Source organism: Phyllostomus discolor, chromosome 1, assembly GCF_004126475.2.
Source record: "Phyllostomus discolor isolate MPI-MPIP mPhyDis1 chromosome 1, mPhyDis1.pri.v3, whole genome shotgun sequence".
Classification (NCBI taxonomy): Eukaryota; Metazoa; Chordata; class Mammalia; order Chiroptera; family Phyllostomidae; genus Phyllostomus; species Phyllostomus discolor.
In genome coordinates this window covers 129355375-129377103 of record NC_040903.2, presented here as the reverse complement: position 1 = coordinate 129377103, position 21729 = coordinate 129355375, and the positions used below count along the sequence as shown (strand labels likewise).

The window sequence follows — 21729 nt, the reverse complement described above, 5'->3', positions numbered from 1 at the left end:
CAAAGCACAAACTTTATTACCCGGGGGCCCCGGGGGGGGGGCGGGGTTAACATCCAAATCCTCTGAGCTGAAAAGGCTGGGTTAGGGGTCCTTTTTATATATCAGTTACACAGGCAGAAAGGGGGGGTGGGGGAACCAGCTGCTGAAAGCAAGCATTCAGAAGCAGGAGCAAGGTTAGTGACCTTCAGATAACGTTACTTAGCACTAGCCAGCTCTTTACCTAAAAATAACTTTTACTCAGCTTTTGTCCTGACAAAACTTGCAAGTGTTACAGAGAGCAGTTTCTTTTCCTGCCACATTCCCCCCTTTGATGCTATAAGGTGCTTTATCCCTTTTAGCATCACTAATACCTGGCTATAAGGCTGAGGTCCTTGGGAGGGTTACAACTGCTGATACTGGTATTGGTACCACTGGAGGGCTAGCACTGGGGCAGCTGCCCTACGAGTCACTGTAGCCCTAGGTGTTGGACTAAGGTCTGGAGGATGCAGGGTCCTATATGCCTGACACCTCCGGGTCTGGTACTTTATGGTCCTGGATGTTACTCCAGCCCGGTATACCTTCCCTCCCCAAGTGCAGAGGGATTGCTGTGACTGAACGCAACCCGATGGCATGTCAGTGGAGGAGCTGAAAGCTGACCCTGGGAGATAGTAAGAGACCACTTTACTGCTGAGCATAATCCTATGCCTGGGGGTATTACATTTGCAGGCTGGGGCTGAGACGGGGGCTGCATTTGTTAAGCAAAGCATACAATAAACCCAAATACAGAGATTAAACAGAAACAAACTATTTCTAGGGTGACCTGCTTTTCAGGGATTACATTTCTTAGGGGCCACAGTCACTAGTCCAATTGTCGATGCTCCTGCGAAGGTGCCAATTAAAGTCAGGTACCCTGTGGAACAACGGTCTATTTCTTGGTGTCTTTTTTACTGGTTGGTGTCCTCCAGTGTCTTAGCATGGGTTTTTTGGCACAGGCCTAGTCCTCGGGTCTTTGGGATCTGCTGCTGTCTTGGCCTGGCTGTAGTAGATTCAAGGGGTGACTCCTGCAGCAGTAAGTTTGTCCAGGGCAGTCCAGTTTTCTGGTCTGCATACTCGGCAACTTTCCTGCCCTCAACCATATAGCTGCTTCTATTCATGTAGTGGGTGACATTAACATCAGGTTGGGCCAGGGGCTGGTCCTGGAGGTCTGTCCGGCTGGCGTGAACTTCTTTAGTTACTCTAAGACAGTCATGGTCCAGCTCTCCAAGTTCTGCCGGTAAGTAGGTGGCTGGATTGACTTGTTTCATGGTCTTAACATGCACCCTCGGGTTTCCTTGGAGGATGCCCCGGTATTGAATCAGTCTGGGGTTCGACAGCCACTTATGCCCCTTGCAAGAGGGTTATGGGAGCAGTGACTGCCCTCAGACAAGGTGGCCAGCCAGTGGCGTCATGGTTCAACTGCTTAGAAAGGTGAGCCACCGGGTGTTGCCATGGTCCGGCAGGCTGGGTCAGGACCTAAGGGCTACCTTGTCTCTCTTGTGGGTATACAGATTAAAAGGCCACCCCAGCTTTGACAGTCCAAGGGCAGGAACATTGCTGAGGCACCCCTTAATATTTTGGAAGGCTTTCTCTTAATGTCCGGACCCTTCAAAGCCTGGTAGTAGGGCCGAGTTCCACAGCCGCAGGGTGCAGGCTGGCTTTCCCTCAGGAGAATGAGAATTTTTCTCAGAAATTAGACAAGGTTCTGGAGGGCGTTGGGAACTCTGTCATTTTCTGTCCGCGCCCCTGATCACACTGTGAGTACTTCTGGTAAGCCTGGTTGCTGAGCTCTGCACCTGGCGACATTGCCGGAGCCCCAAGGGAGCTTGCAGGCCACTGGGGCAGGCGAACCCAATAGAGCACCGTGAAGGGTCATGACAGAGGACTGCGCAGATGGCTGTAGGGGGCACTTCAGCAGCGTGTGCGTTCCTTCCTGGCACCATTCCTGGGATGGGCCACCAGGAGGAGGTTGTCTGTGTACTGCAGAATTGTCAGGTCCATCCCCCCTTAGCGAGGGGTCTCCTGCTAGGGCTTCCCCAAATAGGGTTGGGGAGTTCTTAACCCCCTGGGGCAGTCTAGTCCAGGTCAACTGAGTCTTGACCACTGTGTGCGGATCTTTTTATTCAAAGGCAAAAATGGGTTGGCTGGAAGGTGCCACAGGAATGCAGGAGAAGGCATCCTTCAGATCAAGGCAGGTAAACCACGTTGCTGTTGAGGGAAGCTGGCTGGGAGGGTGTACGGGTTCGGGACCACTGGGTGGCGCTGTCAACTGCTTCGTAGACGGCCCACAGATCCTCGACAGGCTGGTACCCGCTCCCATCTGTCTGCTATCATGGGTCTGGGCAGGTGTGGCCCCATATTATGGAAACAATCTTCTTCAAGCTCCCACTCAGGGGACCTGCCTCCCTGTTACATCCTGGGCAGGGGAGTCTTTTTTATCTCCCTGGCCCAGAGCATGGTCACAGCCATTTAACATATCGAAGTGACCAGCCAAAGGCTATAGGCATGTTAAATGACCACGCCATGGGTCAACTGCAAAGCTGGTGCTGTACAAAACAGCCCCGCATATTTTTGCTCTGTGTGTCCCTCCCCCAACTTACACCTGTGGGGAAGGGGTGAAGACATCCTAAAATTTCCTGGGCACCTTGAGTTCTGGACCCCATCCCAAATGCCCATTTGGGGTCCCCCCGTTGGCTGCACCTTGTAACAATTTTTCATTTTAGATATATACCCACTTTAAATTATTTTAAAGGACAATGGACAAAGGTCTCATCTTCTTGTAACTGCTTCTGGCTGGAAATGGACATTGTTTTACCTACCCGTGGGCCTGGGGTGCCCTGAAAGGGGGTGCAGCATGGAGGGAGTCCTTCCTGTAAGGGGAAGGACCTTACAGAATCCTGGTCAGTTGGCTGTTACCAGGAAGTCGCAGGCTCGGTGTCCAAAGGCTGGCATTACTGGATTGTTGGCATCCTGGTTATATTCTGGAGGTGACAGATTTGGAAAGAGTTGGAAGGCACAATTAAATCATAACCATTAAATGAAAGGGGCAGGAGCTTAGGTATGGCTTATCTGGAGGAAGGTGTACAAGGCATGCTACACTTATCCAAAGCTTTTGTAGTCCATTATACTTTACTCAGGCTGAGGGAATATATTATGATTTCCCTCCTTTCAGATATCTAAACCTTTCCTGTTCAAGCCACTAAGACAGAAAAGGGAAAGTCAGTTTTAAAGTGAAGCCCACAGATCACCCAAACTGCTTACTAACCCAACCACTTAGTTTAGCCACACCATTGAGCTCCAGGGGGTGATGATGAAAAATGGGCTCCTTAAGTGAGGCCTATATTGCAACCAATCACTCAGGCAATGAAGTCATAGGCATACGTCCTATGAAAACAGAAGAACACACAGGTTAATTTACACAATAGTCCCCAAACCAGTCTCTGTGCCTGTGAGACTGTCTTTTGGGAAGGCATTCAGTTGCGAGGTCTTTCCTGCAACGACATTCAGCAATGGCAATTTGATAGGTCCTCTGTACCTGTAAATTGTACATCTTTGATGATATTACAAAACCAGTTTTAACCTTCAAATGAAAACAAACTGTTAAGACAGTTAGCTGCATTATTCTGATGTTCAATACTGAGCATTGTGATTTTCCTTGAACCATAATTTTTCTCCTTAAAATCACCCTCACTGTTATTAAAGGGACTACTTTGAGTTCTGTTTTTTATTTTGACTGTTCGTTTGCATAAACTCACCAAGAGCAGCCTGAATTACTTATGATCTTTAATTCTGCTTTGCTGGAACTCACACAGGGAACCTTCAGATTGACTTCTCAGTCCGCCCCTCAGGGCACAGAAGCAGAGCCACACATCCGCCATCTGGCTTCACCTGTACCAGTTGTTTCACTCAGATTCTTGAGGTTTTCATTGTGCCCACAGGTTCCTTTTTGGCCATCTTTCATGAAAGCAACCTTTGTTCCTTCCCTGGAAAGACTGCCATGAACTGTACAACCAACCAAAGTACCAGGCTTTTTCTCATGGGCTTACACTAGCTTCACAAGTCAATCCCAGTTCCTCAGGGCTTTCTGGTGACGACCAGAACCCATACATGCCTTCATCAGACGTGACGTTCCAGTCAAAGTCTTGGTTAACAAAACCACTATTAACTACTGGTCTTATTGGTCTTATGCAAAGAAACCTTATGTTTTCACTTACTCCTTCAGAATGCCAAATTCTGGAGGGATCAGGTAGGGAGAAAAATACAAAGCCTGAAGGAAAATCTTTTCCCTTATGATATTTACCGGGCTTCTTAAAACCTTTACTTCTACAGACTTTTGTAACATTTACAACCCTTTTATTTTTTCATACATTTTCTGACATTCACCAAGAGTGTATTTCCATGCCTTATACCTTTTATTATTAACACCACATAATTCCAAAACTTTCACTTTTCCATTTATCTTCAGTTTCCCACAGACCTTCTATATATATATATATATATATATATATATATATATATATATATATATATAAATTATTTACTTTTCTACAGAGTGTGAAGTTTTAACCTTCCCTGGAATCCTTCATTTCCTTTTCCTTTTCAGAGCAGATGCAGAGCAAAACCCAAAACACAGAGTTTCCAGAACAGTACCCAGGTAGGGGCATTCTCTCACACAGAGACATGCTCCTTCAGGCCCAGTCTTTTGGCAGAGACATGCCGCTTTGCCTCTGGCTGAAGCAATCATCAGCCCCAAATGGCCCTTCCTGAGTCCGGAGTGGCAAAGGCATCCTCCCCAACCAGTTACAGGCAACCTTAAACAGATTTTAAGTACAGAGGGTTTTTGATCAGAAACAACACTGCTCTTTTCCCACAAAACCAGAAAACAAATAGTTGAGGTTTCCTTTACTCCAGGTTTAAAACTTTACATTCTTTATACATAATTTTACTCATTCAGATTTAACCATTATTCTTTTAATCCTGGTTCCTTTTCCACTCTGGGAAGGACAGCCGAAAGTCCCTGGCACTGCAGGTACCTTTCACTAAAATTCCCTAGATTTGCAGGGACATTCTGCAGTTTTCTGAAGCTCAGACCCTGCAAACACCCTACAGACCAGATGTTTTCCTTAAACTTCAGTACATGTCCTTCAGAGCCATTCTTATCAGAACCAGTTATACAGAGAACCAGACGGATATAGTCTGGAGAGAGAGCCCTTAGCCTGGCACCTTGCCCAGTTCCAAGATGGAGGGGCTCTCACGTGACCCATCATCCAAGGTGACGACAACCATGCACGCTCCACCCTGGGTGGGGGGCACTCACGTGGCTCGTCCTCCATTTTACCCAAAATGGTGGCGCACCTACTTACATGCAATATAGTACTGTGGCAGAAACCTCCCCCAACCCATGATGAATTCTCCCAACTGACGCAGACAAAGGAAAAGGGGATCTTTCACACGCCTGCCACAGGTTGGGGGCTCAATCAGACTCCATAAGCCTGGCCAGCCCATAGAGTTACAAATACATTCACACACAGTAAGTCACACAGTTCTCCCCTGAGTAGGAATCCAATGGTCTGGGTCTTGGCCCAGACTCCTGAATTTCCTGGTTGGGGGGTGATCAGCCCCCCTCTGGCACTCGGGTCCAGTCCCCAGGGCTCACCGATTCCTGATTGGTGCCTCCGACAGTCCATGGTTCATCTCTCCCCTCCACCCGGGTGTTAGAGCGGTTGGGGACGCGGCACGGGGAGTCTCTGCCCCAGGAAGCCTGGAACCACCAGGGCACGTGCTCCTCCCCTGCAGCAGGGCTCCCCCACTGACTCCCCCGGTCACCTTCACCTGAGGCAAAATATCTGCTCGAGTGAGGGGTTTCCCGGCCAATGCACCAAAATGTTGTGGAAAATCCACCCACACTCGGAGAGATAACAAAGCACAAACTTTATTACCCGGGGGCCCAGAGGGGGGGTTAACATCCAAATCCTCTGAGCTGAAAAGGCTGGGTTAGGGGTCCTTTTTATATACCAGTTACACAGGCAGAAAGGGAGGGGAAACCAGCTGCTGAAAGCAAGCATTCAGAAGCAGGAGCAAGGTTAGTGACCTTCAGATAACGTTACTTAGCACTAGCCGGCTCCTTACCTAAAAATAACTTTTACTCAGCTTTTGTCCCGACAAATCTTGCAAGTGTTACAGAGAGCAGTTTCTTTTCCTGCCACAGTAGGATCAAGAATGAATTCCAAAATAGTTCTGGACATAGCCTAGCTTCTTATTGCTGCTAGTAATTTAGCAAATTTCCTTTATCTGTTGTCTATTTAAATAGTTAAGGATTAAACATTTCTTCTTTCAGCAGTCTATTTAAATAGCTAGCAATTTAGTAATAGCTAACATATACACAAATATTATCCAGGGTGATCTCTTTCAAATGGTAGGCTAAAAGAGTTTGATGATATATTTGTTCATCCTTATCCCTTAAATACAGAAGTACTTTAGCACCTTCACCTTTAATCGAGAAGTGGACAATTTAGGGTACCAACATCACTCAAGAGAAGACATAATGTATTCCTAATGGACTTAAGGGGCCAGGCAAATTAAACATCAATGATCATCACAGAGTCTTTCTTCAATTCAAAACATGTTAAATTCAAAACACAATTCCTTGGAGCACAGGTGGCAAACACAAGGCCCACAAGCCAAATCTGGCCCTCCACCCTGTTTTATCTGGCCCGGCACCATGTTTCCACCAGTGGCAGCACCAAGCTCTCGCTTAACTGTTAAGGAGTAGTTACATTCATACAGTCCTAAAATTACATTCAGTCCTTTGAAGGCAACCGTGAGATGGATGTGGCCCCTGGTGAAAATGAGTTCGACACTGCTGCCTTACAGCAAAAATGAGTACCTTATTTTGGGGATGATGAAAATGCTCTGAAATTGACTGCAGTGGTGGTACCACAACTCTGGATATTCTAAAACCCGCTGAACTGTACACTTTAAATGAGTGAATTGTATAGTGTGTGAATTACATCTCAATACAGCTGTTATTCTAAAAATGAATGACTTTTTAATCTATGAATAGCAAATTTTAAATGCTCTATTTTTACGTGAGGCTACTCCACTTTACTAAATTTCAAAATAAGCAGAATAACAGAGTAAAAGTATATTTTATTGGTATTTATGCTTAACACAGTTCAATCCAAATAAAAAGGAACAGAGAAATGTATTTACTCTAACAGAGTATTATAACAAACAATTTTTTAAAGTTTCTTTTTTACCATCATCATATAATTGTGTTCATGCAAGTACAATCATCAAAACTGTCCTTCTAAGCACATATCATAGCACCACCTTATATTTGCAGTACTTGATGTAAATTTCGCTGTTAAATATTTCCGGCTTTAGCAATGTAAACATCTGCTACAAGTAAACTTTAAAGGTAAATGTGAATGGTACTAATGAATAAATCAAAACAGAACTGAGCATCACGTGAGATAATTCAACAAAATATTATATAATACTGTTTCAATAAGAACCACAACTTAATAAATTTCACAAAATGAAAGCAAAAACAAAAACTAATGTGTAAACTCCCAAAATAGTGTTAAAATACTGAAGCATTCAGGGTGAAATTTACCTCAGAAAAACAAGGAGAAAAACAAAGTCATGCAGTGAAAACCAAATTTGGGTTAGTAATGATAAGTCATTTTTACTGCAAAGGCTCTCTAAATGGTTTATTTTCTATCTCCTTTTTAAAAAAATTCTCATTTTAATCACATAAATTGAGCACATGTGGGAATTTCACATTTACTGTCAGTCTGGGGATTATTATCCCCCAAAACCTTTCATCTCTAAACAATTTTTTCAAATGACCAAAAACATTAAATTATCTTCATGAAAATTACCACATAGAAAGTCAAATAATTTCTAAACAAATCATAAAAATAAATCTGCCTTAATAAATTTAAGTACAGAAAAAGTGTATACATAAGTGATGAAAATCACAGAAAAATATTCAATGAATAGGCAAAAATGTTCACCTTTACCATTACTGTTGATGATTTTTCTTTACTTTCTAGCTAAAATTAAGAAACAAGTTTTCAAAAGTCAGTATAGATATTCAGTGCCACGTGGATTTATCTGCAATATACAAATGAGTTATGTCTCTTTAATATAAGACAAACTCCATTTTACTCTTTAACATAATTAAGTTATAAAGACCTCAAATTTCCAAAACCAGTTATAATACTGTGGCAAGCAAAGTAAGTTTGTTCATATTGCTCTTATCTTCCAGCTTAATCTACAAATGTGAACATTTTTCTGTATATCTCAAACCACACTAATACAAAGAGTCTAGAGAGATATCTCTGTTGATTTCCACAGATCAATTGAAAAAGAGAAAAAATAAAATTGAAATATTATTTCATCTTCTTAAATGGCTTTAACATGTGTAGCACTTCAAGCAGCACTTGACACGGCAAGTTTCTTTAAATGATCCATAAATACTTGTAAACTAACATCATCTGTGAGAATAGGTGCTCCAGACTCCTAGAAAAAAAGATATTTGCTATGATTAAAACAGTGTGATATCTTCAAATCTGTAAGCAATTATAAAAACAAATGGTTAAAACAATCAAGGAAATAATTTTAAGCAAAATAATGCCTATTTTCCTGCTGTATAATAATGAATGTGACTGGCCTTTGTCCCTGGGTTCCTGAGAGGGAGTTTATATCCCTGGAATTTCCTAACAGTTGTGTCTTTGTTATTCATGAGCCCCTCAGATCACACCTGAGTTTATGCTATGAGATGAGATGACTCAGGATGGAGGCCAGTCACCAGAAAGATCAACCGCATGATGGAAGCATTGGGCTTTAAGACAGGTGGACCTCCAGGAAGGTGGAGGGGAGGGCTAGAGACAGTTCAGTCAGGCACCAACGACTCAGTCAGTCATGCCTATGGAAAGGAGTCACCCAAGAAAACCTACAGATGCCAAATCTCAGCAAAGTTTCCTGTTTGACAAACATCAATGTGCTGGGAGGATGGTGTACCCCAATTTCATGGAAAGAGGGCACAGAGCTCTGTATCTTGGACCCCTCCAGACCTCGCTCTGTCTCTTCATTTGGCTAGTCCTAATTTGTAACCTGTATAATAAAAATGTAATCATAAATAAAGTGCTTTCCTGGGTTTTATGAGTTGCTCTAATTCCTGAACCTGAGTATAGTCATGGGAACCCCCCAAAACACACACATGGATTTCTAGCCAGTTGGATAGAAGTGCGGGTAGCCCAGGATCCTACTTGCAGCTGTCATCTGAAGTGCAAGTAGTCTAATTATGGACCATGTCCTTTAACTTGTGGGGTCTGAACTAACTCCAAATGGTCAGCATCATATCTGTATTGTAATTTACCTACTGATGTTAGAATAGCTTCATATCCAAGTTAATCTTTAAAGTAGTGTTAGTTTTCCTGAATAAACTGGTGCTTTTATCATTTCTAAAGAACAAATCTCCTTATTGCTGCCTATTTACTAAAATAAAACTCCAAATGTACATATTTCAACAGAAATGCCAGCTGGAAGGAAACAAACATATCACTGTTTAAACTATGCTTGTAAGTTTTCAATTCATTTTAATTTATTTCTGCAGGTTCTAAGTAATTCACAAGAATTAGGGAAAATTCTCAACTTCTATTTTAATGAAAACGACATTGATAGAATGACCCTGATAATCCAAACCCATTAATAATGAAATTTCATTACAGCAAGAAAAAGACTTTATATCTGAATTTTAGATTTTTCACTTGATACGTATTATTTATCAGTAAATATGTAAAGTCTAAAATGGAAATTAAGTAATTTTCAGATGAGATCAGAAAGTTATTGGCAGATGTGAGATGAGAATTTGTAGCTCCCGTGGGTCTAGTCTGACATAACAACAGACATGCCCTACCTCTCCTGAATAAAGGAAATTCAATTTTATTACATGTTTTTATATGTTAATTCTTAAGGCCTTGAAAACCTTGCTAATGAAGCGAGGCAACAGCAAAAGATTGAGCTCAGAGTAGCAAGCCACACTGCCTAGACTCAAATCTTCACTCTGCCACTTTACTGCCTGTGTGACTTTGAGGAAGTTACTTAACCTCTCTGCTTTAGTTTCCTTCTCTGTAAAATAAGGGCTTATTTCACATGCTGTTGTAAAGATTAAATGAATTAAATTGTATAAAGAAAACAGAACATTACCTGGCACAGAGTAGCCATACATCATGTTTCAACCATTATTATTATAACTCTATTATTTTATAACACTGAAATATACTTTTCCTTAGTCTATTTTCATAGTTAACACAGAAGCAAAGGTCTCATGATATGACAAACTAATAATAACCTGGCAACTCTTGGTTTTTCCTTCCTATAATTATACCTGACTTTTTTTTCTCATTTTATACATATTTTCCACCTCAATTTACCCAAATCCAGATCTATTTTTCCTACTCAAAACAAAAAGTATATATATGGGTTTTCTGATTTATATTCTAGATCTTATTTGAAATTATAAGTACTAATGCTCAAGTCAATCTTACCAAAAATTTGCAGTTAGTCCCTGACTGGTGTGGCTCTGTGGGATGGGCAACAGCCTGAAACCAGAAAGATCGCTGGTTTGATTCCTGGTCAGGGCACATACCTGGGTTTGTGGGCCAGGTCCCCATTTGGGGGCATACAAGAGACAACTGGCCCACATTTCTCTCCCATATGGATTTTTCTCTCCCTTCTCTTTCTCCCTCCAGTCCCCTCTCTCTAAATAAATAAATAATTTTTAAACTGCTTCTGGTTGATGTCAATCTTTCAGATGCACCCCTTTTCTCTTTAAAATACAGCCAAGATTAGGCAGAGAGGTAAAGCCTCATGTGATTTAGTGTATGAATCACTACAGCAGCAGAGGCCTCCAGCATCCATTCACCAAGCAGTGGTGCAGTGCTGCCCTCTCCAGGCCATTCACAGATAGTACTTACCACTGGCTATTTGATTTTTGACAAAAAGAAAACCAAGGTATTAGATTCCATAATTTTTAGTAAAATGCCTGGCTACCAAGTTAATTCATAAATTGCAGTCATCAGTTTAGTTTAGTGGTGAAAGTTCAGATTGTATAGTCAGACTGGCCTAGGTTCAAAACAGGAGAACACGGACACAATTTAGCTATGTGATCTAGGGTAAGTTACTTAACCTACAAAAGCCTAAATTTCCTTTTCTGAAAAATAGGGTTAAAATATTACCCAACTCATAGGAGTATTTTAATAATTAAAAAGGAGTGTATAAAAAGCTGAGCATAGTAACCAAAACATAATACTCAACTTATTACAATGATTATTATCTATGAAAATATTGACATAGTGTCTTATAAAAATTAAAGGCCAAGAAAGACCTTAGGCTTTTATCTATGCCTCGAATGCATTTACTTTCAGACAGCAATAAACTTCAGAGTTTAAAGTAAGTTTTTCCTTTTCTTCTTCTTGAATCTTTTCTGCAAGTTAAGACATCATGATTTTACCCCCAAAACCCTTTAGGATGTATCTCGTACATAAAAATGACACCATTATCACACTCAAGAAACTTTATAACATTGTACTAGTATCTGACATATAATCCATACTCAAATTTCACAAATCATTCCAACTATATTCTTTATAGCTATCTCTCCCTCTAATCCCGGACCCAATCAGAATCCAGATTTTGTGTATGGCTGTCTTACCTTGGAATAACTCTCACTATCATTTGACTTCTAAACAAGTCCCATTGTGTCTGCTTTGGAACCATCTCCCAAATCTATCATTTTTCACCATCTTGCCTTCATTTCCTCTCACTTGCATTACCTTCAATAGATATAGTTTCAATCTACAGACTGCTCTCAATCAATCTCACCATCCAACTAAATTATCTAAGACTCAAATTCACTCCTCTGTCCAAAAACCTCCAAAAACATTCCATTCTTAACAAATACTCAACTCCTCAGTCCTAAACCTGCCATTCAACATCCTCCACAATTTGGCTATATTATGGTACTCTTCCAGTTTTATGCTCTACTATTCATCCCTACATGTACTCTGTACCTTATTTAGCCCACACTATCCTCGACCTAGAATTCCCTTCCTTATGTACTTTCCACCTACTGAAAATAATAACCATTCTAAAGCAATTTCCCTTTTTCTAATCACACACCTTTCTCCTGCTGCCAACATGTGACTTCTTCCTGTCTTCCTCTAACTTCTGCAATACATCTTTCTAAAAGCACATACCCCATTCTGCATTGTAGTTTAATTCCTTAGGTATATATCTTATCTCTAATAATAGATTACAAGCTCTTCACAGGCAGCAATGATTGCTATGTACCCTACAGTACAACTATAAGAGTCCTGCATATAGGCTACCTGATAAATGTTGATATATGTATGAAGTGGTAAAACTTCTACCCAATCAAATTATATTAATAATGATCTCCAGGACTCCAGCATCTCCTGCTCAACTATAATCCCCGATCTCCCCTGGCTTGCTGTCTGTGGCCTTATGTGGCTCACTGCCTAACATTAAGTTCAAATCATCACTTTTACATTAACTTATACACTTTATTGCTTTTTCTCAAGGGTGTGGTGCTACATTTGGAATATGAGAGGAATATGATCATTCTTTTATTTTCTATGGTGTCACCAAATGCTAATTCTATTTTCTACTCTTATTTTTTCACTACTTTTCCAACAGAAATCGTTATCAAATACATAGGGAAAAATGTAGCTCATTAAAATAACACACCATAAATACACAAAGAACTTCCAAGATCTGCTATTTACACTTACCTGTCCCCAGGCATACATATTATTATGAGTCTGTGAAGGGTTGACTTTTGAAAGCAGAAAACGGGCCTTAAAAGCAAAGAAGAAATAACATTATCCATCAAAAACAGACTTAGTCAATACTAAACAAATACATCAAGCCAACTAAAATGAATTTTTATTTTATATGTTCTGGTAAAATTAATTTTATTAAAATATAACTTTTTAAAAAATGAACTAAATTTTGAAATACATAGGCCACTAAACTTCAAATGTCACAAACAAATAATAAATGTACCCTCTTCTCTACAAATCATGCAGTCAAAACATTAATAATAACAAACAGAGGGGTTTCCAGTCAAGATGGCAGCATAAGTAAACATGGTTCACCTCCTGGTACAACCACATCAAAATTACAACCAAAATATAGAACCGCTATCACTCAGAACTGTGAGAAACCCAGCTGAATGAACGTACAACAACTGCAGAATTAAAGAAACTACATCCATCCCAGCTGGTAGAAGGGCTGAGACATGGAACAGGGTGACCTCATATCCACATATGGCGGATAAAAATTTGGGAGGAACACCCTGGCTGGTGTGGCTCAGTGGATTGAGCACTTGCTGCAAACCAAAGGGTCGCCAGTTGGATTCCCAGTCAAGGCACATGCCTGGGTTGCAGGCCAGGTCCCCAGTGAGGGCTACGTGAGAGTAAACCACACATTGATGTTTCTCTCCTTCCCTTCTCTCTAAAAATATGTAAATAAAACCCTCAAAAAAAATTTGGGAGGGATGTCTTGGGAGTGAGGTTTCCCAGCCCCACACCAGGCCCACAGCCCAGGGTTCCAGTGCCAGGAAAATAAGCCCCCATAATTTCTGACTGCAAATACCAGCAGGGATTGAGTCAGTGAAAGAAACTTCTGCAGTCCCAAGCACTTTCTTTTAAAGAACCAAAACACCGACTTCATGAGACACTCCCTCTGTTGTCCCGCACCAGAGTAGCAACTTGAAAGGCACCAGAGGCACACAGGGAGAAACTGAAGTATCTGGTATCAAAACAAAAGCAGGGGGGCAGCCTTCTCCAAGACAGAAAAGTAGGCCACTGTCCCTTTTTCTGAATCCACCCTGCACAGATCCACAGAGCCCGAATGCTGGTGCCATATCTGAGACTCCTTCAACCTGACTAACAATGCCACAAAGATCCCCAGAGACTCCATCTCACCCAATTTACAGGCCCACCCAAGCTGCTTTTCCATATGAATGGCTGGTCTTGGCTCATGCCTCACAACTTCCTAAATCCGAGAGGTCAACAAGCAACAGTTGACCACAGTGACCCCCCACAACCCCTTTCTAGCTAAGGGGCCCCAGGCCTGGCATAGCAGCAACCAGCCTAGATTCACAGCTTAGCTTCACCTGAGCAACCCCAAACTCAGCACAAGTAGCAGTCATCTCAGGCTGCTTTATAGTTCAGGCAGGGTGGTCCTAGGCAAAACACAGGTGGGGGCTATCCTAGGCCTGCACCACCCAGGAAACCCCAGAGCCTGTGCACCCAGTGGAGAACTACAGACCACTTCAGAGCACCACTACCCTGCCCCTACACAGCTGATCCTCCATGGAAGGTGGAGGTTGGTGGCCAGTGGTCAAAGCCAGTCCTTGCAGCTAACTGGCCTGGGTAAATTCCTTCCTTTGGCCTGCCAACCGTATCAAGGCTCAACAATAAGATGGTGTTCAGCCCACACTAAAGGGACACAACTCAAGCACCCAAATTGGGTGATAGGGGAGGTTGTGCCACTGGACCCTACAGGACACCTACAACATTAGGCTACACTACCAAGATAGGGAGTCATAGCAGCTCCACCTAATACATGAAATAATACATGAAAGTAAACACAGGGAGGCTGCCAAAAAGAGAAGACAAACAAACATGGCCCAAATGAAAGAACAGAACAAAACTCCAGCAAAATAACTAAACAAAATGTAGATAAGCAATCTTTCAGATGCAGAGTTCAAAACAGTGGTTATAAAGGATGCTCAAAGAACTTAGTGAGGACTTCTGCTGTATAAAAATGATCCAGTCAGACACAAAGGATACACTAACTGAAATGAAGAACAATTCACAGGGAAACAACAATAGAGTGGATGAAGCTGAGAAGCAAATCAACAATTTGGAACACGAAGAAGCAAAAAACAACCAGTCAGACAAACAAAAGAAAAAGGGAATCCAAGAAAACGAGGATAGTATAAGCAGCTTGTTAGACAACTTTCAGAGTTCCAACATTTTCATCACAGAGGTCCCAGAAGAAGAAAAGAAAGAGCAAGAAATTGGAAATCTATTTGAAAAAATAATGAAAGAAAACTTCATTAATTTGGTGAAGAAAATAGACATGCAAGTCCAGGAAGCACAGAGAGTCCCAAATAAGATGGATGCAAAGAGGCCCACTCCAAGACTCATCATAGTTAAATGCCAAAGTTTGAAGGTAAAGAGAGAATCTAAAAAAACACCAAGAAAGTTCCCATAAGACTTCCAACTGATTTCTCAAAAGAAACTTTGCAGGCTAGAAGGGATTGGCAAGAAATATTCAAAGTCATGAAAAGCAAGGACTTGCTGCCAAGACTGCTCTATCCAGCAAAGCTATCATTTAGAACTAAAGAGCAGTTAAAGAGCTTCCCAAATGAGAAAAAATTAAAGGAGTTCATCATCACCAAACCATTATGATATAAAATTTTAGATCTTCACTCTAACACTCTCCCAACTGAGCTATTTCGGCACCTTATTATATGAAAATTTAAAGAGACTTATTTAAGAAGAAGACCAAAACTACGAACAATAAAATGGCAATAAATACATATCAATCACCAACTGAATCGAAAAAACACAAACTAAGCAAACAAGAACAGAGACAGAATCATGGATACAGAGAACATTTTGATGGTTGTAAGATGGAAGGGGTGTATGGAGGAACGGGTAAAGAGGTAAGTGGATTAAGAAGTACAAATTGAGCCCTGGCTGGCGTAGCTCAGTGGACTGAGCGCGGGCTACAAACCAAAGTGTCGCAGGTTCGATTCCCTGTCCGGGTACATGCCTGGGTTGCAGGCCATGACCCCCAGCAACCACACATTGATATTTCTCTCTCTCTCTTTCTCCCTCCCTTCCCTCTCTAAAAAAATAAAATAAAATAAAATAAGAAAATAAAAATAAAATAAAATAAATAAAATAAAATAAAATCTTTAAAAATTTTTTAAAAAAAGGAAAAATAAAGGAAGGCAAGTAGGAACACCTCATCACAAAAGAAGCAACAAACAAACACACATGTAAATTAACCGCACTTACCTGGCTGCCGCCGTGTTCAGTGTCGATGTACCTGGGCATTGGAAATCTGGAGTGAAGAATCTCCTGGGCATCGTCCACTGGGGCTTGCAGAAGGTGGCGGAAATTTTCATACTCTGGCATGTCCTGGTATCCTGACTTGCGCCACTGGGCTATGGTCTAATTTTAAAATGATTCAAGGAATTATTAGCTTTAATTTCTTGTCTCTCCAAAATCTTAATGAGTTTTTTTCAACTGAAGTAATCTTTAGAAAGTAAGAAAATTATAGATTATTCCATTCATCTCAATTTTTAAAGTTAAGAATACAAATTCTCAGTATTCTTGAGTAAACACATACACTATTAGGATATTTATTATCCTTTAAAAATCAAGAGAAATAATTAATCCAGAAAATCTTAAAACACTATGCTTAATGTTACTAAAAGGCTTATAATAAATGAGGGAAATTTTTGTTACAGAAGATTTCCCAGAGATTTCTAAATGACCTACTATTAAGAAGTCTTTACCAATAGAGTTACATTCTGGCAAGGAAAAAAAAGATAAAAACTTAAAAAATAACAGCAATGCTCTCACCAAGATAAATATACCTGTAGAACATCTGAATCAATTCTTTTATTAAGATAAATGGCCCCAAAACCACATAATTAAATTACCAAAAATTTAAATCTGAATTGGTTTCTAAGTTAACTGAAATAGTCATTACACTCTACAATATCTCTGTATTTAATAGAGAAACAATCATTTGCATTTTTGGTTTCTTCTTTAAGCACATTAACAAGTTATTTAAAGACACAAACATTATCATAAAATAAAAAAATAAGCAAAAACCTAGCTCTGTCATATTATAGAAATTATTCTTAGAAAGAGCATTAATAAATAATAATGTTGCTGGGTAAACTGTTAGAACAACCAGTGACACAAGGCAGGCACTGAATACTATTTGTGAGGTTATTAAAAACATGAATGAGGGTGTAACAGAACTCAGTGAAACATTCACAGGTAGCAGAAAATGGGATTAAACCGTTTGTTTATTAATTCATAAAGACAAAAAAAGTAAAGGGCATAAGTAACTAATATCAATTAAAAATGATAATAAATCTTTTAAAAGTCCTGAATAATATTACTTTAAAAGATATTTCTGCAATGCCTTTACTACTACAGTGAAAATAAAATATTGTTTACAATTCAAAAGATTGAAAAATAAATAGCACGAGTTATTAGAATATTAGACTGTAAGCCTGAGTCTGGGTCTGAGACTAAAGAATCTCTATCTTTCAAAGCATCCAGAGTACAGTGCTTTTTTATACAGAGGAAGTACTTATGTATTGGCTGAATGAATAAATGCAGAATAAATAGAATTCTGCTAAATACCTTAATGGCCACTCAAATATTCTGCCCTTTCCAATTATTTACTATTCCAATTAAGTGAAGTTATAAATAAATTTTAATTCACTTAGATTTTAAATAAATTTTCAAGACATGTGCATCATTTTTAAAAATACTTTAGGCTAAAGACGGGCTGGGCTGCTCCTTCTGTGGGATAGCCCATTCTCTGTCTCTCTTGTCCACTAATAAACTCACTTTCACTTTAAATGCAAAAAAAAAAAATTCATGTGGAATACATGAAATAACGAAAAGGAAAGCTTGTCCACTGACAAAGGTTGACTCTTCCTCTCTTAATGTTTTTGGTTAAATCCAAAAGTATGATACACCTATGCATATATCAATGTTCTTACTTTCACAACACTATGCTTTATGTAAAATCTACTTGTCTAATCATGCGTGGATAAACAGATAAAATAACCACAGCTGGGTCAACTGCAAATGAAATCTGAAACCATGTGGTAGGAAGCAGCACATTTTATACATATTTCATTGAAATGTAAATAAAAATTTATCATAGTGGAAAATGCTAGCCATACAGTGAAAGGCAAAGACTTTACATACATGCACAGTTTTAAATGCCATGGAATCTTACCTCACCATGATAAATCAAAATCTGGAAGAATGTGTCCATGAGAAGAATACGATCTGCAAGAATGCTGCTGCTATCAAGGAGAACTGGCTAATGTGAAGAAAATGAGAAAGGAGAAAGAAGGAAATATAAATTACTTAAAGACACAAAAGATCTTTCCACAATCTATTAATTTAAATTTTTTAAGTTTTAAATTTATATATTACTTAAAACCTCTCGCTATTCTGAATTCTCATGACATATTCTTACTTTACCTTCTCTAAACCGAGGTTAACAACTGAAAAATAGAGTTCAGTCAAGAAGAAACCAAGGATGTCTCCTAACCTTGATGGTGGCACTACTGAGTAAAAGAGGAAAAGCTTGGGATGCAGCAAATTTGAAAAAATAAGGACTATGATATGAAAGGGAACTAATAACATAAATTGGGGTATCACATGCATGAAGACAGTAATTGAAGATTAGACTGCATCGTACAGAGAAGGAAGACAGAGAGAAAGCCAGACAACCCTAGAGGTCTGAAAGGGGCATGCCAGCAGCAAAATGACATGGCCTGAGAAGGAACAGACCACGAGCAGGAGGAAACCCAGCAGGAGATGCAGGTGTCAGAGAAGCCCTGAGCAAAAAGGTTTACAAGGAGTTCTCATCACTAGGAAAACACTGCTGAGAGTTCTAGCAAGATGTAAGGCATTGTTAAGAGTTGTTTCAGTGTATATTAGGGACAAGAGTCTGACTAGTTCAGGCTGAGAAGAAAATATGAGGTGAGAAAGTAGATTGTGAGTTTGGCTGTGATTGAGACCCAGGAAAATGGGGTGGCAATTAGAAAAAAATGTCAAGTCAAGGGTTTTTTGTTTGTTTGTTTGTATTAACATGAGAGCTTTTATTATTCTATGTTAATAAGAAGGATCCAGATGGAGAGAAAATGAAGATAATGCAGGAAACAAAGAGGATATCTCCAAAAGCAAAGCCTTAAGAAAATGAAGCCAATGGGACTCATGGACTAAATGGAAAGGCTTGACAGGGGCAGGCACTAGAGTTGATAGGATTCCATTTTCTTCTGAACATTATTCCACTTTTTCCAAATGCCTACAATTTACATATATTACTCTGAAATTTTTGTTATTTCTAAAACTTCCCTTCCTAATTCAAGAAACTATAAGACAAAATAGCTAGATCAACATATTAGAAATATGTATTTTCCTAAAAAAGTAGATACCATGAAAAAAATACTAAAACAATTATAGTAACAAAACATTTTACCCACTGTTTTTACAAAACAGTAAATAAAGGCCTCATGAGGGATCATTAATCAATAAGTTGTAAATATTCTTTTTCATGACTTTCTCTAAAGTGTTATTTTCAAATATAGTCATAACATACTTCTAAATAATAAAACAGACTATTTTAACTATAGAATGAAAAAACTGTTTATTTAATAATATGTTAAAATAAGTGGAACAGTTTGTTAAGAAGATTAAATGGATGACTTTATCCCTTTCTAAGTACAAGTCTATATATACAATCAACTGTATATAGTCAAAAAAGACTACAGGAAAATATTATATTAAAACAACAGGATACAGATTCTAGAATCATGACATTGTTAAAGACATAAAAATCATAAGCCCTAGAGGATTTGATCAACTAAATGACTGGACACAATAATTTTTTATTTCCAGTTTGCAATCTGCTTCAGTGCCTGCAGCTACAGGCAGAGGCCAGGCAACGGTTCCAAGGTCTCAGTCTGCTTTGGCATGGGGCATTACAGGACACCCAGGGGCACAGGCCTGCAAAATGATTTTAAAATTCTCTTCCATCTTGCCCTGACCAGTATGGCTCAGTTGGTTGAGCATCATTCTGCAAACCGAGGGACACCAGTTCAACTCCTGGTTGGAGAACACACCCGGGTTGCAGGTCGGGGCACATACAAGAAGCAACCAACTGATATTTCTTTCTCATACCAATGTTTCTCTTTCTCTCTTTATCCCTCCTTTCTCTCTCTCTAAAAATAAATAATTTTTAAAGCCTCTTCTGTCTCATTATTTCATTATTTTTTAATAATTTCCTAATATGGCCTAGCATGAAGCCTAGCACATAGTAAACACTCACAAATATTTTCAATGAACACATGAATAACTTAAGATAATTATTCTTAAATTAAATTCTTATATTTAGTAACTGTGTTCAAGAAAAAGTTAGTGGATTTCGCTTTTTAATAGTACACATCACCATAACAAAACCAATTTTTTTTATGTCCCTCTTACCTCTGGAGGTCCACTAAAAGAATATGCATACAGAATAGGCTGAATCATGATTAGAGACTGGGTCAGATCTTGACGCATAAAATGATGACGATAATATGAACTCTCATCAGGACTATTGTTAAAAACTTGCAAGAAAGGAGACCTTCTTAAGTGAAACATAAACTATAAGATAAAACATGTGAGATAGCTTTTTAATGATTTTAATATTGCAATAGGAGTTTACTATTATAAAAAGCATTTGATTACAACTACCAATACCACAACAAAATTATAATAACATTCTAAACTGTATTCCTTAAAATCTTATTCATATTTATCAGATACTTGAAAATTTAATTCAACAATTAAAAAATTAAAGTAATAGAGATGACTCAAAATAAAAACAAAAATAGAGACCAAAAACACCCATCTCAGATTTAAGTTATTCAGAGGCTGATGTCAGATGATGTGTTATCAGCCTTCTTTCTTTTTATTCCTCATCTCTCTGGCCACATCTCTGGGATTTTTTAATTATTATTCATTAACACCACCAAAATACTTAAAGAGAACATAAAAGTAGATTAACAGATAGGTTTTTAAAAGGGACTTACATACACCCACTTGTTTCTTAATATTTAAGGTCTTCCTAATCTCTAAGAAACATTCCTTGCATTTTCATTTATTCTTTCTCCTTTCATTTTCTCCCCTTCCACTCACTCCTCACATGAAAAAGATCAGAAAGAAAACTTCACCTGAATAAAAGATAGCTCCACTGTCCCCTGACTTAATCAAAAGGTCTTTGATACAATCAATAGGATTGGCTCCAAAGTACTCCTATCCATTTGTCTTTCAGTTACTTCTCTCACCTTCCTTCAGCCCTCAGGTCTCAAGTGCCTACATGTTGCTCCTGAAAAAAACTTGCTTCACAATTCTCTCCCAACACATGCCACTCACTGAAATTCTCATTCCTTTTCCCAATGCCTTATCACTTCAGCCATTCTTTTTTATTCACAGGAACGTGTAACTAGTAAATTTAGGGTTAAATATTTTGAAGACAAAGATCTCCCTTAAATTTAGTCTATGTCACCTTTTAGACGATCATTACATTAGCCTTTGAAAACCTGAAGTAAAAAAGGTTTTCTGGGTCTTCTGGTCTCTATTTCCTGTAGAGGGGAAAAGATGGGATGCCCAGATTTCTCTGAACCTAAAAGCCTAAAGAGAAGCTTTAGAGTAGGGAAAAAAAGAAAGCAAGGAAAGTGTGGAAAATTTAGTCAAATGCTTAGGCTAATGCCCCCATTCCCTTTCCTATTAGTTTCTGCTATGAAGATGAGGCCCAAGAACTCCCAAAACAGCAAGGCTTTTTTGCCTGTCT

General features: G+C 39.3%; 1 protein-coding gene across 1 annotated transcript in view; it reads right to left on the bottom strand.

Annotated features, from left to right (window-relative positions):
- Positions 1-7152: 7152 nt before the first annotated feature.
- Positions 7153-21729, bottom strand: part of SEC23A (Sec23 homolog A, COPII coat complex component) — a 61645-nt gene continuing 47068 nt past the window's right edge. Inside the window, exons 16-20 of the mRNA XM_028506024.2 lie at positions 20379-20540; positions 18121-18207; positions 16146-16301; positions 12840-12905; positions 7153-8544 (exon numbers count right to left, since the gene is read on the bottom strand). Coding sequence (XP_028361825.1) covers positions 8455-8544; positions 12840-12905; positions 16146-16301; positions 18121-18207; positions 20379-20540 — 561 coding nt within the window. The 3' untranslated portion in view covers positions 7153-8454. The remainder of the gene's footprint in view (positions 8545-12839; positions 12906-16145; positions 16302-18120; positions 18208-20378; positions 20541-21729) is intronic.